This window comes from Piliocolobus tephrosceles, chromosome Y (genome assembly GCF_002776525.5).
Source record: "Piliocolobus tephrosceles isolate RC106 chromosome Y, ASM277652v3, whole genome shotgun sequence".
Classification (NCBI taxonomy): domain Eukaryota; kingdom Metazoa; phylum Chordata; class Mammalia; order Primates; family Cercopithecidae; genus Piliocolobus; species Piliocolobus tephrosceles.
The window spans coordinates 1,960,836-1,974,477 of record NC_045456.1 but is presented as its reverse complement, the minus strand read 5'-3'; the positions used below and the strand labels follow the sequence as shown (position 1 = coordinate 1,974,477).

Here is a 13,642-nt window from a genome sequence, read left to right as displayed (position 1 = left end):
AGTAGCTCACGCCTGTAATCACAGCACTTTGGGAGAGAGAGGTGGGTTGATTGCCTGAGCTCAGGAGTTCAAGACCAGCCTGGGCAACATGGTGAAACCCTGTCTCTACTAAAAATACAAAAAATTAGCCAAGTGTGGCAGCATGTGCCTGTAATCCCAGCTATTTGAGAGGCTGAGACTAGAGAATGGCTTCAACCCGGGAAGCAGAGATTGCAGTGAGCCAAGATCGTGCAACTGCACTCCAGCCTGGGCAAGAGAGCGAGACTCCGTCTCAAAAAAAAGAAAAAAAGGATGAGTTTATGTCCTTTGCAGGGACATGGATGAAGCTGGAAACCATCATTCTCAGCAAACTAACACAGGAAAAGAAAACCAGACACCACAGGTTCTCACTCATAAGTGGGAGTTGAACAATGAAAACACACGGACACACAGAGGGGAACATCACACACCAGGTCCTTTTGGGGGGTAGGGGACCAGGGGAAGGATAGCATTATGTAGATGACGGGTTGATGGGTGCAGCAAACCACCATGACACGTGTATACCTATTTAACAAACCTGCACATTCTGCACATGTATCCCAAAACTTAAAGTATAATTTTAAAAAAAGAAAGAAAAATAACTTTTAATAAAGTTTGAGGGTATGAATATGTAGATAAAATACAAGGATTAGCAAACCAAATAAACATAGCTGATGAAACTATAAGTGGGGGGGGGGGAACCTCTTCAGATGAATTAATCAAAAAGATATCAACTAGATGAAATAGTGTTCCCTTATAAACAGAATGGGAAAGCCAAGAAGAGAAACAGTCTCACTCAGTGATTCTCTGGGTTCAGTATTGTCCCCTAGGGGACATTCGGTAATTTCCAGGGACAATTTTGTTGTCAAATTTGTGGTGGGAAGTTGCTACTGGCATCTAATGGATAGAGACCAAGGATACTACTAAACATCCTGCAGTGCTCAGGACAGCACCCAACAAGAATGATCTGGCCTGAAATGTCTGAGAAACCCTGGCTAACTTAAGAATCAGTTTACAAATAAATTGAATACAGAAGCAGATACTAGAAAATCAAAGTCAAAGACCTTGTATGGCACAGAGCTGATTGCCTTATAATTTTTTAATTGAAAGAACCTGGGAAGTTACTGCCCTGGAAAGATACACCAACATTTATTCACAGCATATTCTCTGGACAGAAGTATTCGTTTAAGGTTGTGAGCGTCTGGGATTACCTAACCTGTTCTACAATAGAAAATCTAATCATGACATACCCTGGAGCAGGAGACAATACGTTTATCCCTAGTCAAAATCAGAATACATTTTCCCCCATGAGAAAAAAAAAAAAACTATAATAAATGCTAGCTAGGTAAAATTTAAATAGGGCTATTCATGTTAGCTTTCAGATCACGATATGACTTAAGTAATCCGGCAATTTCCTAAGTATGTTCTTCAGATCACCAGTTCTGAAAGATAGCCTATAGAAGAAAGAGGTTATATCGTTAAATAAGATTGGGAAGTTTTACATATTTTAGGCCCCTCTTGGAGATTAATAAATTCACATTCACATACTACATCTTTGAAAGTTTTGTTGAATTTGGGTTAATTTACTGTTTCCCAAATGTGTTTGTATATTAAATCCCTTTTTTGGTCACATAATACTTAACCTGCTTCCCAATGGAAATATGTTTTATGGAATGTATTTTGGAAAATACTGAAAATACTAAAAGACTTTTGCAGCTCTTCTGAAAGACCCAACTACCAATGATACGATTTCTTTGTGTCTTAGGTTCCAAACAGCTGACTTTCAGATAAGCATATAGAACAACCTCTGTTCTCGATATTTAAGCCTGCCCAGCAGTTGGATTATTGAATGTCATCTTCATTCTTCATTCTTATCTTGTAGAAAAGCCATATGTAAACTACTTTCTAGAGTAAATCTTGTTTATGATGAAAGTTCAAACGAAAGTAAGAAAAACTGTCTAGAAAGATCATTACATGGTGTTCTATACTTCAAGCCACTGTGGAATTACTGCTATCACTGCAAAATAATTTGCCAGAAATCATGGAAGAAGTAGACCCTTGGAGATAGAAAATGTCAGGTGTAATATTCAGTGTTCAAAAAGAGATAAGTAAAAATTAAACACTGAATAATCACTGGAGACATTAGAGCAAATAATTAAAACAGTATACAACCATTTTAAAATGTACATATGACAACTTAGCATTGTTTTATAAGCAACACATCATGTCATACCAATTTATTTGCCATCATTGTTAAGGTATTGTACCACAAACAAAAAGTTACATCCACAGTTTATGCTCTAATCCTCCATTAGTTGTTCACATAGCCTTAGTATTTTGCAAGAGTTGCAAACTGGCTGTGAGGACACTTAAACAAACAAACAAAAAACAGTAATCATACATGCCATTAAATTTTTGAAGAAAAATTAATTGGATTTTTGTCTAATGGTCTTGAATGATACACCACTGAGGCAATTTGATGTAGTGAAAAGAGATCTGGGATAGGAACTTGAAAGTCTGTATTCATGGACTAACTCCAACTGTTTATTACCCTGAAACTTCTTTACAGTTTTTTTTTCACTGACTATCTGTGAAATCAGATTATCTGTGAAATCAGGGAGAGGATGAGGGTGAAGAGTATTAACCTGTGTACTGTACGTTTACACTCCATTGTTTTCGAATTGTCTTATTTTTGTTCTGTGAACGTGTCCATTATGGCCCTAAATTATCAATAAAAGTGATGCTTCCATTACCAAAAAAAAAAAAAAAACTTTGGTCTGTCTTAAGTTTTTCATCTCTACCTTTCTTGCTGGCTTCACTAACAAGTTATGGTCTCAGGAAAATAGGTGAAAGGAATTGTAAAGTTTACAAGATGTCATTTATTTTCAAATAATATTCAACTAGTTACCTTATTATCTTTTTTTACTTTTCATGAGAGTGACTGTCTTCCATATGCTCATAGGATTTGCAAGACACACTACTTTACTAAAATTTTTTAAAACTAGACTGCTTTAATTTGCAGTTCTTTAACTTGAGAACTGCATGCTTTTAACCGGTAATATTTACATGCCTCTGTCATCTTTGTTGTTCACATTTATATCAATGCTGAGCACAGCAAAGAGACAAGTATTTTAGCCTAGCTCATTTTATACCAACCAGAGCCTTCAGAGGACCCAGAACTCTTTTGCCACTTAAACAGTATTTAAATCATCTAAATCCTTTCTCATTCCTCCCACAACCCTCTAATGTAAAGAAATTGTCTCTATGCATGGAGACAACATTTCAACTATTTCAACTGTTTCAACACATTTCCAAACTCCAACGTGTATGTATAGCTTGTTCCCTCTTCTGGTGGAATACTTACAAAAGGTAATTTGGTTCAAAATATAATTAGCCTTGGAATTAAGTGTTAAAAGTGCCATATAATTTTTGACACAGTTCAGTATGTTCTCCTTTAGCAATTCTTTCATGTTATTCCCCGTTTAAGGTATATATCACTTTTAGAAAGCAGTAGGAAAATACACAACCACAATGGAGCTTATTCTTGGAAATGATTTTTTTTAACTTTTATTTTAAGTTTAGAGGTACAAGCGTGGGATTGTTACATGGGTAAACTTGTGTCATGGGGTTAGTTGTACAGATTATTTTATTACTCAGGTGTTTAGACTAGTACCCGTTAGTTGTTTTTCTTGATCCTCTCCCTCTTCCCACCTTCCACCCTCCAAAAGGCCCCAATGCATGTGGTTTCCCTCTGTGTATTCATGTGTTCTCATCATTTAGCTCCCACTTGTAAGTGAGAACATGCAGCATTTAGTTTTCTGTTCCTGTGTTAGTTTGCTAAGGATAATGGCCTCCAGCTCCATCCATGTCCCTGCAAAGAACATAATCTTGTTCTTTTTTATGACTACATAGTATTCCATGGTTTGTATGTGCCACATTTTCTTTAGTCTATCATTGATGAGCATTTATGTTGATTCCATGTCTTTGTTATTGTGAATAGTGCTGCAATGAACATACACATACATATGTCTTTATAATAGAGTGACTTCTATTCCTGTCGGTATATACCCAGTAATAGGATTGCTGGGTCCAATAGTATTTCTGTCTTTAGGTCTTTGAGGAATTACCACACTGTCTTCCACAATGGCTAAACCAATTTATACTCCACCAACAGTGTATAAGAGTTCCTTTTTTTCCACAACCTCGCCAACATCTGTTTTTCTTTTTTTTTTTCCTTTTTAGTAATAGCCATTCTGACAGGTGTGAGATGATGCCTCACTGTGGTTTTGATTTGCATTTCCCTAATGATTAGCGATGTTGAGCTTTTTTCCATATGATTGTTGGCAACATGTATGTCTTCTTTTGAAAAGTGTCTGTTCATGTCCTTTGCCCACTTTTTTTATGGGGTTATTTTGGAAATGAGATTTTAACTGGTTTTGTTCTGCATCAGTGAAACTGAAAAGATTTTAAGTTAATCAGTACAGGGTTTATATTTGATTTTTATTATTTATAAGTATTAAAGGTAATCCTTAAATAATCCTCACATTGAAATGTTTACAAACCAATTTCTTCAACCTCTTTTATCCAGAAATGAAATTTTTAAAACATGGCTATAAAGATCAGATTGTTCATTCTTACTTATTTTACTGGATCCAGATATGTTACCATTATCCTTTAAAAATTACTGACTTTCCATTTAATTCAGTTTTACTGCCTCTTTAAATGTGTGATTCTCTACCTTAAATAACCCCAGGATGTTTTCCTAGAAATTCAGTCAGCCATCTGAAAGTAATTTTTCTGTCTGGTATGTGGGGTTTTTGATGAGTATATGTGACAAGCATATAGCTTAACTTTACTTACTATACTCATTTTCATCAAAATATTGGCTAAAATATTCAGAACAGATGTGTATATGCGTATACTTTTTCTGAGACTCTAGAGAAAGTTTTGTTGTGAGCCTTAAAGGGCACGTCAGACTTATGGAGAAATTTCTTTGAAATTTTTTTTAAACGTTTGACAACTGTAAGAGAAGATTGCTTCTCAGGTGCTGTTTATTACTCCGAAACATAATGACTTTAGCATGTTTTTAGAGAGTTTTTAAAAGCGATACAAATGAAAAAGACAGCAATTCAGTGGTGTTTCAACAGACAACTTAACATGGGAATGTTTGTAGATAAGAAATCAAGAGACAGAACTAGTTCTGACTTGATTGCCAAACAGTTCTGTAAAGCTCAATTTGTCAGAAAAATGAAGAGAATTGGTGAGGGTAACGTACTTGCCTTAGAAGGAAGGAAGAGGGAGGAAAATAAGGAAATGGAAAATTAGAAGGAAGGAAAGGGAAAGAAACTACAAAAATAGAAACTAATGATATAGCTTGGATCCTTTTTGGTCTAGTGTCTGAGGAAAGTCCCCTATTTACTTTCTTAACATGCAATCAGTTAAATATTGAGTAGTTACTGTGTTTAAGGTACTGTGCTGAGTGTGGGAGATACCACAGTAGACGGTAGAAAAGTCTGTCTTCCCCCATGAAATTTACAGTCTAGAAGGATGACAGAATTCAAGTAACTAAATTAAGAAATACTTATGTGACTGTAATTGTCATGCTACAGAGAAGAACTTTGAGAGGAAATGAGACAAACACAGAGAATCCTGACCTATAATGAGAGGCCAAGGATTGTATCCCTAAGGAAATGACATTTTTGCTTAGCTCTGAAGGATGCATGTGAATTTATGACAAGAAGAGAGGAAAACCAGAAGACAGAGTCCTAGGGTGCCGGCTAAGGAAAGTGTTTCAAGGAAGGAGTAATAATCGGTGCTAATGCTACAGATACATCAGAAAAGTCAAGGACTCTGAGAATTGTCTATTGGATTTAGCGATATGGAGGCCCTAAAAACCTTGACAATAGCAGTTTTGATGGAATAGTGGGGGCAAGAGCTTAATTGGAGAAGATTCAAGAAGAGAAGAGGAGGAGAAGAATTGGGGGCTACAAATACAAAGAAGCTTTCTACAAGGTTTTCTGTAAAGGGGAACAAAAATAAGGTGGTAGCTGGGTAGAGGTTTGTGGGGTGAGGAGAGTTACTTTTTAAAAAACGATTGGAGATGACAAAATTGATGTTTTCAAACAAAACTAAATTTTGAAAGACCTGACTTTATCACCATGAGCTTAAAGTGTCCTAGAATTTAAAGATGTTTGAGGAGATCCAGCTGTCTTATTAAGCCAGAATCTGCTAAAATGTAAAATGTCATTCTTCTAAATTTTTTTGTCTTTAGGAAATATTACTTTCCTTAAAAATGCATTATTTATGTTAATATGTAATGGTTTTATCATTTTAAATGAAATAAAAATATTTTTATATTCTGAAAAAAAAAACGATTGGAGAAATTACAGCATGTTTATATGCTAATAGGAATGACTGAGTAGAAAGAGAAAAGTTGATGATGCAGGAGGAAGAAGGGAGGATTGCTCAAGGCATGCCCTTGAGTAGGTCAGAGGGAATAGGATCCAATGAGCAACCCAGTAATTTGAGATCTCCCTAATGTCACAATGCAGCATAATAAGTATTGTATATATGCTAAAGGCACCAGGAAAAAGCTTAGGGAGCCCAATAGAGTGAGCAGTTAACTCTGCCAAAGGGGATTGTAGCATTTGTGATATCACCTAAAATCCTTTGTTATCTGAGGTAAAAATTAGTTTATTTTCAAGCAATGTTGTACACTAACATTCAAGCATAACAATTTTGTATTAAAATACAGTAATTAGGATATGTCATTATATAGCACTTCATCATTGTCTATATTCTTAAAATTGTGTTTTGTGTTCCATTTGCTTACTTGCGGCTGAATATAGCCCATAATTCTTAAAAAGCTGCTTGCCATTAATATAATAAAATTCAGACAAAATCCAAAAAATATTTATCTTTTTTACTGTGTGCCTCTATAAAAATATTTATCTTTTACCTTTACCACATTTATTAGAATACAGTAAGAAATACAGCACAAAATTCCTGCCTCTATGGAGGTACCAATTAAAAAACTCTAGATGTGTAACAGATATTAAAAACCAAATAAAATAATGGTTATATTATGAGGCACTAGCACAGTGGTATCACAAGGCTTATGAGAGGGTGCCAAATGAACTCTGCAATTAATACATGCTTTATACTTAAAGGAATAAAACATTAAGAAGTGGTCAGCAAAAATTGTTAAATGGGCTCTAATCCTCATTTTCTTGATTATATTCCTTGCTGTCATTATTCTTATCATGAATTAGTCATCTTAACTTTACAACTTCAAAAACCAATATGAGTATTACTATGTAAAGACATGTCTTAAACTTTTCCAGATTGCTTTTCAGAGATTTATGTTTTATTTATGTACATTTACACAGGAATGGGTCAGATGTATTTAATTTTATTAAACCAATCTATTTGCATTAAAGCCTTAAAAAGTCATATAAGTATAAAAATATTTTGCATGTATTAATAATGGTGTATATTTGATTTAAGTCTATAATGCTTATAGTACTCTTACCTTTGGTGTTTTGTTTCACTTGTTTTTTATCAACAGCACTAAAACATTGAATCATAAAGTTATCTTTCCATTTGAACTTTGCTGTCCTGTGAAATTAAAATGCTGCTGTATATACATGCAGCAGCAAACATATTTTCAAGCTGTAATCAGTGATCTGTATATTTGGAATTATAAATAATTTAAGCCATGGTCTATTTTTCAATCTGCCATGGACTGCTATTTATACAAGAATGTTACCTTATGTTACTGGTTTAACTGCTTTATTAAGTCTACTTCAATATTTTAGGACAATTAAAAATCAGTACTTATAAGCAACATTATTTGTTCTACCTAAATCAATAATATACTTTATTTTTAAAAATACTTATTTTTATTTGCATTGCTGAATCTATAGTTTTATAACTAATAAAAGCAAAGCCTTGATGTTCTCCAAAAGTAAATGTCAGTAAAGCTTTTTCTCTCTATTTTTTAATTTAGTATGTTTTCCTTCAATTGTGCATTAGTAATATACAGTATAATTCTGTTAAAAAAAAAAAAAAGTCATCCCCGGAAAAGTCAGTGTTAAAAATCTTCTGCATAATTGTTTCTATGGCTAATTATATAACCAGACATATCAAGGGCTTAATTACATGCTTCAATGACTTAGCTCCATTAGAATTTCAGAGATGACACAAAATACAATGAATACGATTATATATTTCATATTCTGTGTGTGAAGTATGTTTCTTTTTGTTGTTTTTGTGTATATATGTTTGATTCCAAACAACCAATTTTCAAAAAATATCTAACTAGCTTTTTAATATATATAACATATAGAGCAAGTAAAACAATTAACTGCTTATTTATTGGATTTTCACTTTTCAAAAGATTGTTTGGTGACATGTAAAAACAGTGCTAGAGCTGTTAATTGCTTCAGTTTCAGTGCCTATGCTGAAGTAGAGTTTGTTTTTAAAACCAGATCCTAAAGAAATAAATTGTAGATATTTTGAAAATACAGTAGCCTTCATAACATTGAAAATCTGGCGGACTGATTATGCAAAGTGGTGGGAATAGACATGACAAAAGGAGACCTTCCCTCAAACCCTTACCCTACTTTCGATGGGCAGAATATTGACCTGGATCTGTAGATGGCTGTTGTGAGACCTCGGTTCTTCTTAGCTTAAAAGAATTTAAATGAGAGACCCACAGCAAAGGAGATGTAGTATAGAGCAATTTATTGCAAAGGACAAAGAATGTTATGAAAGTTAGGTGTAGAATAGACAGTACACCCTGAGAGAGGATTCAGGGCGAGCTGCTCCTAAGGATGAGACCACCAATACTGGCACTAGGGAGACTCCCTTTATGAGAGTCTTACATAATTATTCATAAAGGAATGGGAAGAAGTGTTGCTAGTAAGCATATTCTTGGTGGTCCTCTGGGTGCACATGCACAGTAGCTGTACATGCTTGTTCATACATTGCATGTCTCATTAGCAACTTAACTCTCTGTCCAGGGGTGTGTTGTTTACTATTATAATGAGCAAAGGGTCAGTCTGAGGACAGGTGTAATCAAAATGCATGTGCTCCCTGCAGGGGAAATGCCCTACTGTAGATAGCTGTGTTTGAATGAGCTGGACTACAGTGTGAATGCTGGGGCTTATTGGGTTAACTGTATGGTCGTCGTGTGAGGACATGTTTACTTCCTTGACTACCTATCCTGCCTCAGATCATCTAACTCAAATTCCCTCTGTGTAAAAGAGCAGAGATATACTGATGGAGAATTTGGAATATTAGGTGATCATTTACAAAGTTGTTTGCATACCTTAAAAGGAAACCATTAAATAAATACTACATTTTTGGCTCATTAATAATTTTATCATGTCTCGTTAATCTTTTAAAAGAGCTTAGCAAAACAGACTAAACTGTATCAGTGTTAACAATAAGAAGCCATAAGATTGATACATTTTCCTTAAGAACAGAATTAGAATTCTCCTAACAGAATTTTTTAAAACATACTGAATGATTATAATAATCATAAAATTTAGCTGGACAAGGAGGGAAGTTTCAGGGACAAAAGGCGACTGATAGATACTGAAAAGTGGTATGATAGTTATTAATACATTAAAGGAGGAAGAATTGTTGGACTTGGAGTACTGTAGGTAGTGTGCTAGAAATACAAAAGGTGGTAGTTGGTAAGTTGGATATTTAAAGGGATTGCAGCCTTTGCTGATGAGAGTAAGCATATGGCCATAGGAATGAGTGTGAGAGAGAACCTCAAGAAACTGAAAGACCAGACTCTCAGAGGGTGGATATTGAAGTCACCAAGAATTATGACAGGAGTAAGTGTGAGTGCCTGGGTTTGAATCCTGATACTATGTACTTAACAGGTATATGTCCTTGGGCAAGTTATATAACCTTAGTTTCCTCATCAGTTAAAATGAGGATAATGATAGTATATTTCTCTGAATTATCAAGAGTAAACAATTTAATCCTTATAAAACTGTTACTATGTGGTATATGGCAAATGACATATAAATGTTTGTACTATTATCAAAATCATAATAACCATTATTATTTGTACGATCCAGTCCTGTGTGAGTCTCTGCTTTTCATTCACTAGAAATTCAGTAAGCAACTATTTCATGCCAGGCATTGTGCTAGGTATCCTGTTAAAACTTTTGAATTATTTTCTTTGGCTGTTTTAGGCTTCAGGAATTTCAAGTGGAACAGAAATAATATACTGCAGCCTCACCGAAATAAAAGTTATTATTGAAGTCTTTGCCATGAGTTATCCTTGCTGAAGTGAAATGCTGTTTAGTAAGGATACAGACCCAGGGGGAAATGGGACAAACCAAAGCTGTGATTACTTGGATCTGTATACTGGACAGGCTTACTGTAGCAAAAGAGATGCTTAGCAGCAGACTCAGCTATAGGACATGAGAGAGAATTTAATCATATTTTTGAGACATGGTGGTGTCCAAAATGTATGGTGATAGGAGATAGGAAGCAGCAAAGATAAAAAGTTATTCTTGTGGTGTTCCAACATGAAACAGTGGGTTAATGACTGGTAGTCAGGTTAAACACAGAAAGCTACCATCTTGGAGGTTGGCTATCAAGATATAGACACTTGGGCACTAGGAAGTAAGATAGAGATCCAGTTACTGAGTAAAATCACTTATATGATTATCTTCTTTGTAAAAAAAAAAAAAAAAAACTATACCCTTAAATTCTGGGGTTCCTAAGAGAGCTAACCTAGGCTATTAATTATTATTTATAAAAAGTACCTTAAGTTTGCTTTATCACCTGGCCAATAGGCAGTTTCACCTTCTGGCTCAAAACACATTTTCTCCATCTACACAAATGCCAACCATAATGTTGCATAAGAGTGAGTGTGTTTGGTAGACCTTAGCTAAAAATCAGTGTAAGTTTGAGCAGACATGGGGAAGAAAAACAATGTGATGTGAACTTTGTTCTCTGTGTTTAGGCAAGCTACGACCTATATCTATGCCAGTGGAATATAATTGGGTGGGGGACTATGAAGATCCAAATAAGATGAAGAGAGATAGTAGAAGAGGTAAGTGTTCTAGAATTTCAGTGTAGGCTGGGTTGTTTGAACAATAAGCAAATTTAAATGTTCTATAAATAGATTGTTATGGCTTCTGTGGAAAACTTATTCTATCATTGACTTTATTATGCAACAAAACCAAGTAAGACCAGCATTTGACTATCTTGACCCATTATTAAACAGATATTGTCTCTGAATGCCTTCTAAGGGATTCCAGGTACATAAGTACGGTGTTAAAAGTAAATATCTGATTGTTACTTGAAAGTTAATATTTGAAACACAAGGTCGGAAGTGTGAAACTGCATAAAATAAGTTCAGTGAATAGAAAGAGTTTATCATCAGTCCTCATTGGTCTGCAATGCAACCTCACCAATTTTGTATGGAATCAACCTAAAAATGAGCATTGAAGCACATGGGTTAAAAGCTAATGGAAACCGGGCCAGTGACTTCTAACAAAAACCATCTAGAAATAGAAAAAAAAAAAAAAAAAAACTTTGCTTTTTCTTTCCTGTTCTGTTTGCTGTTCAGAGTTATCTTCTTACATGGGGGTGGGCTACTCTTGAAGGATCTACCAAAAGTAAGTTTTTATGTTCACTTATCCTGCTATAGAGATAAGCAATAGAAAGCAACTGAAAGTTTCCCTACTAAATAGGATTTGATCAAGTGTGGGTATGGTGAGCCCAGTGGGTCATGCTGCTACTTCCACTTTCTGAAGTACAGAGCCGTAAGGTCATAGGTGGAAAATAAAACAAATCAAAACAAAAAACTATTCATAGAATGTAAGTTCACTAAGCTTCCTTCATGATATGTTTGACCCGTTTTCTTGTTACTTCTAGCCAGTTTACAGAATTTATTTTATTACTGCACAGATCCGCAGACCATATGGAAAAGCAAGCTTGAATATCTGGTTCATTAGTCTTCTTAATACTTGTTTTATGGAGTGAGCATTTCTGAAAATGTTGATAAATACAGAAACATTGACAGATTCCTTTATATCTGTGTATTCACTCCATTTTCCAATCTTCAATTTCTAATCTCATTTGTTCTATAGAATAAATCAAGAAAAATACAAAAGAGAAATGCTTATCACATGCTATCTCAGAGTCACTGTTTTGGGACTTCATATTTCAGTGACTTTTGTTGGTGGGGAGCGGGACCATGTGAAGTACTAAGTGCTGACTACCAATTTAAGCATAGAATTCCTGAATGAAATTTCCTGACTATTGGTTCTTAATGTGGGCCCTCAACTTCTCCAAGCGTGCTACCTTGCATACCACAGGCCGGTGTTTGTTATCAGGCTTTGGCAAAATCCCCGTGAGGGAGCTTGTTACAAATTTTATAAGCCACACACCTAGAACTTCTGATTCAAGTTCCAGAGATGATTCTAATGTAGTTGGTCCAAAGCTAAAACTTGGAGAAATAATCTATCGACTGTCTACTTTTAATTGTCTTATCATACCAAATAATTAAGATATACCGTATTTCACTACATATTTTATAAATTAAATAAAGTTAAAGTTCTGAAATGAAATATATTAGGTTGGGGCAAAAGTAATTGCGGTTCTTGCAATTAAAAGGGATGGGAAAACCACAGTTATTTTTGCGCCAACCTAATAATAGCACAATTGAGAAAGAATAGTAAATTTGGTGTATTTGTGTATTTACATTGGTGTATTTATCTCTTTTTATGTAGAAAACTCTCTACTTCGGTATATGAGCAATGAAAAGATTGCTCAAGAAGAATACATGTTTCAGAGAAACAGCAAAAAGGACACAGGGAAGAAGTCAAAAAAGAAGGGTGATAAGAGTAATAGCCCAACTCACTATTCATTGCTACCTAGTTTACAAATGGATGCACTGAGACAAGACATCATGGGCACTCCTGTGCCAGAGACCACACTATACCATGTAAGTAAAATTTCAAAGACTCTTTGATACAGTTTTTGTTGAGAGACTGGCAAGTGACTCCTTTGGGTAAAGTCTAGGTTATTTTTATCCTTTTATTAGATTTTCACAAAAGAGCCTAACTTTAAAGTTTATACCCTTAAAAAATGATGGGTAATTGATTATTTTCCTAAGTTTATGTGTTCAATGAGTCCATAGTTATAGCAAGTTGGATTTTTAATGGGATAACTTAATATGCACAAAATTGATGGAGAACAATAATAAATAGCTGATTAATCATCAGTGTGATACTATGCAATGCACAGATAGCTGCAAAATTCAACATTAAAGATACAATTTTAATATAGTCATGATTCCATTTGAAAAATGAGCATCTATTATTTGCTAGACATGGAGAGGAGGGCTAGAGGTAAAATGGAAAGACATGACACACCATTTTATGGGGAGAAAGACATGCTGAGAGTCCCAGTATAACTTAACTGTTGTAATGGGTGGGTGCAGAAAGTAGAAGAGGAACATAGGAGAAATAGAGCCTTAGTCTTTTTTTTTTTTTTTTTTTATTGTTATAAACACAATTTTATTAGCTATGGTTATGCCTAGCACATTTTTCTGGATGTTTCCAAAGCACTCAGATCACTTGGGGTT

General features: G+C 34.7%; 1 protein-coding gene across 5 annotated transcripts in view; it reads left to right on the top strand.

The window, feature by feature from the left end:
- CNKSR2 (connector enhancer of kinase suppressor of Ras 2) overlaps window positions 1–13,642 on the top strand; it is a 294,707-nt gene that overhangs the window by 190,508 nt on the left and 90,557 nt on the right. For 3 of the 5 annotated variants that reach the window (XM_023199069.1, XM_023199071.1, XM_023199073.1), the window contains 2 exons: window positions 11,012–11,101; window positions 12,786–13,000. In XM_023199069.1, the coding sequence (XP_023054837.1) occupies window positions 11,012–11,101; window positions 12,786–13,000 (305 nt within the window). The remainder of the gene's footprint in view (window positions 1–11,011; window positions 11,102–12,785; window positions 13,001–13,642) is intronic. The other 2 variants (XM_023199070.1, XM_023199072.1) reach the window with 1 other exon arrangement.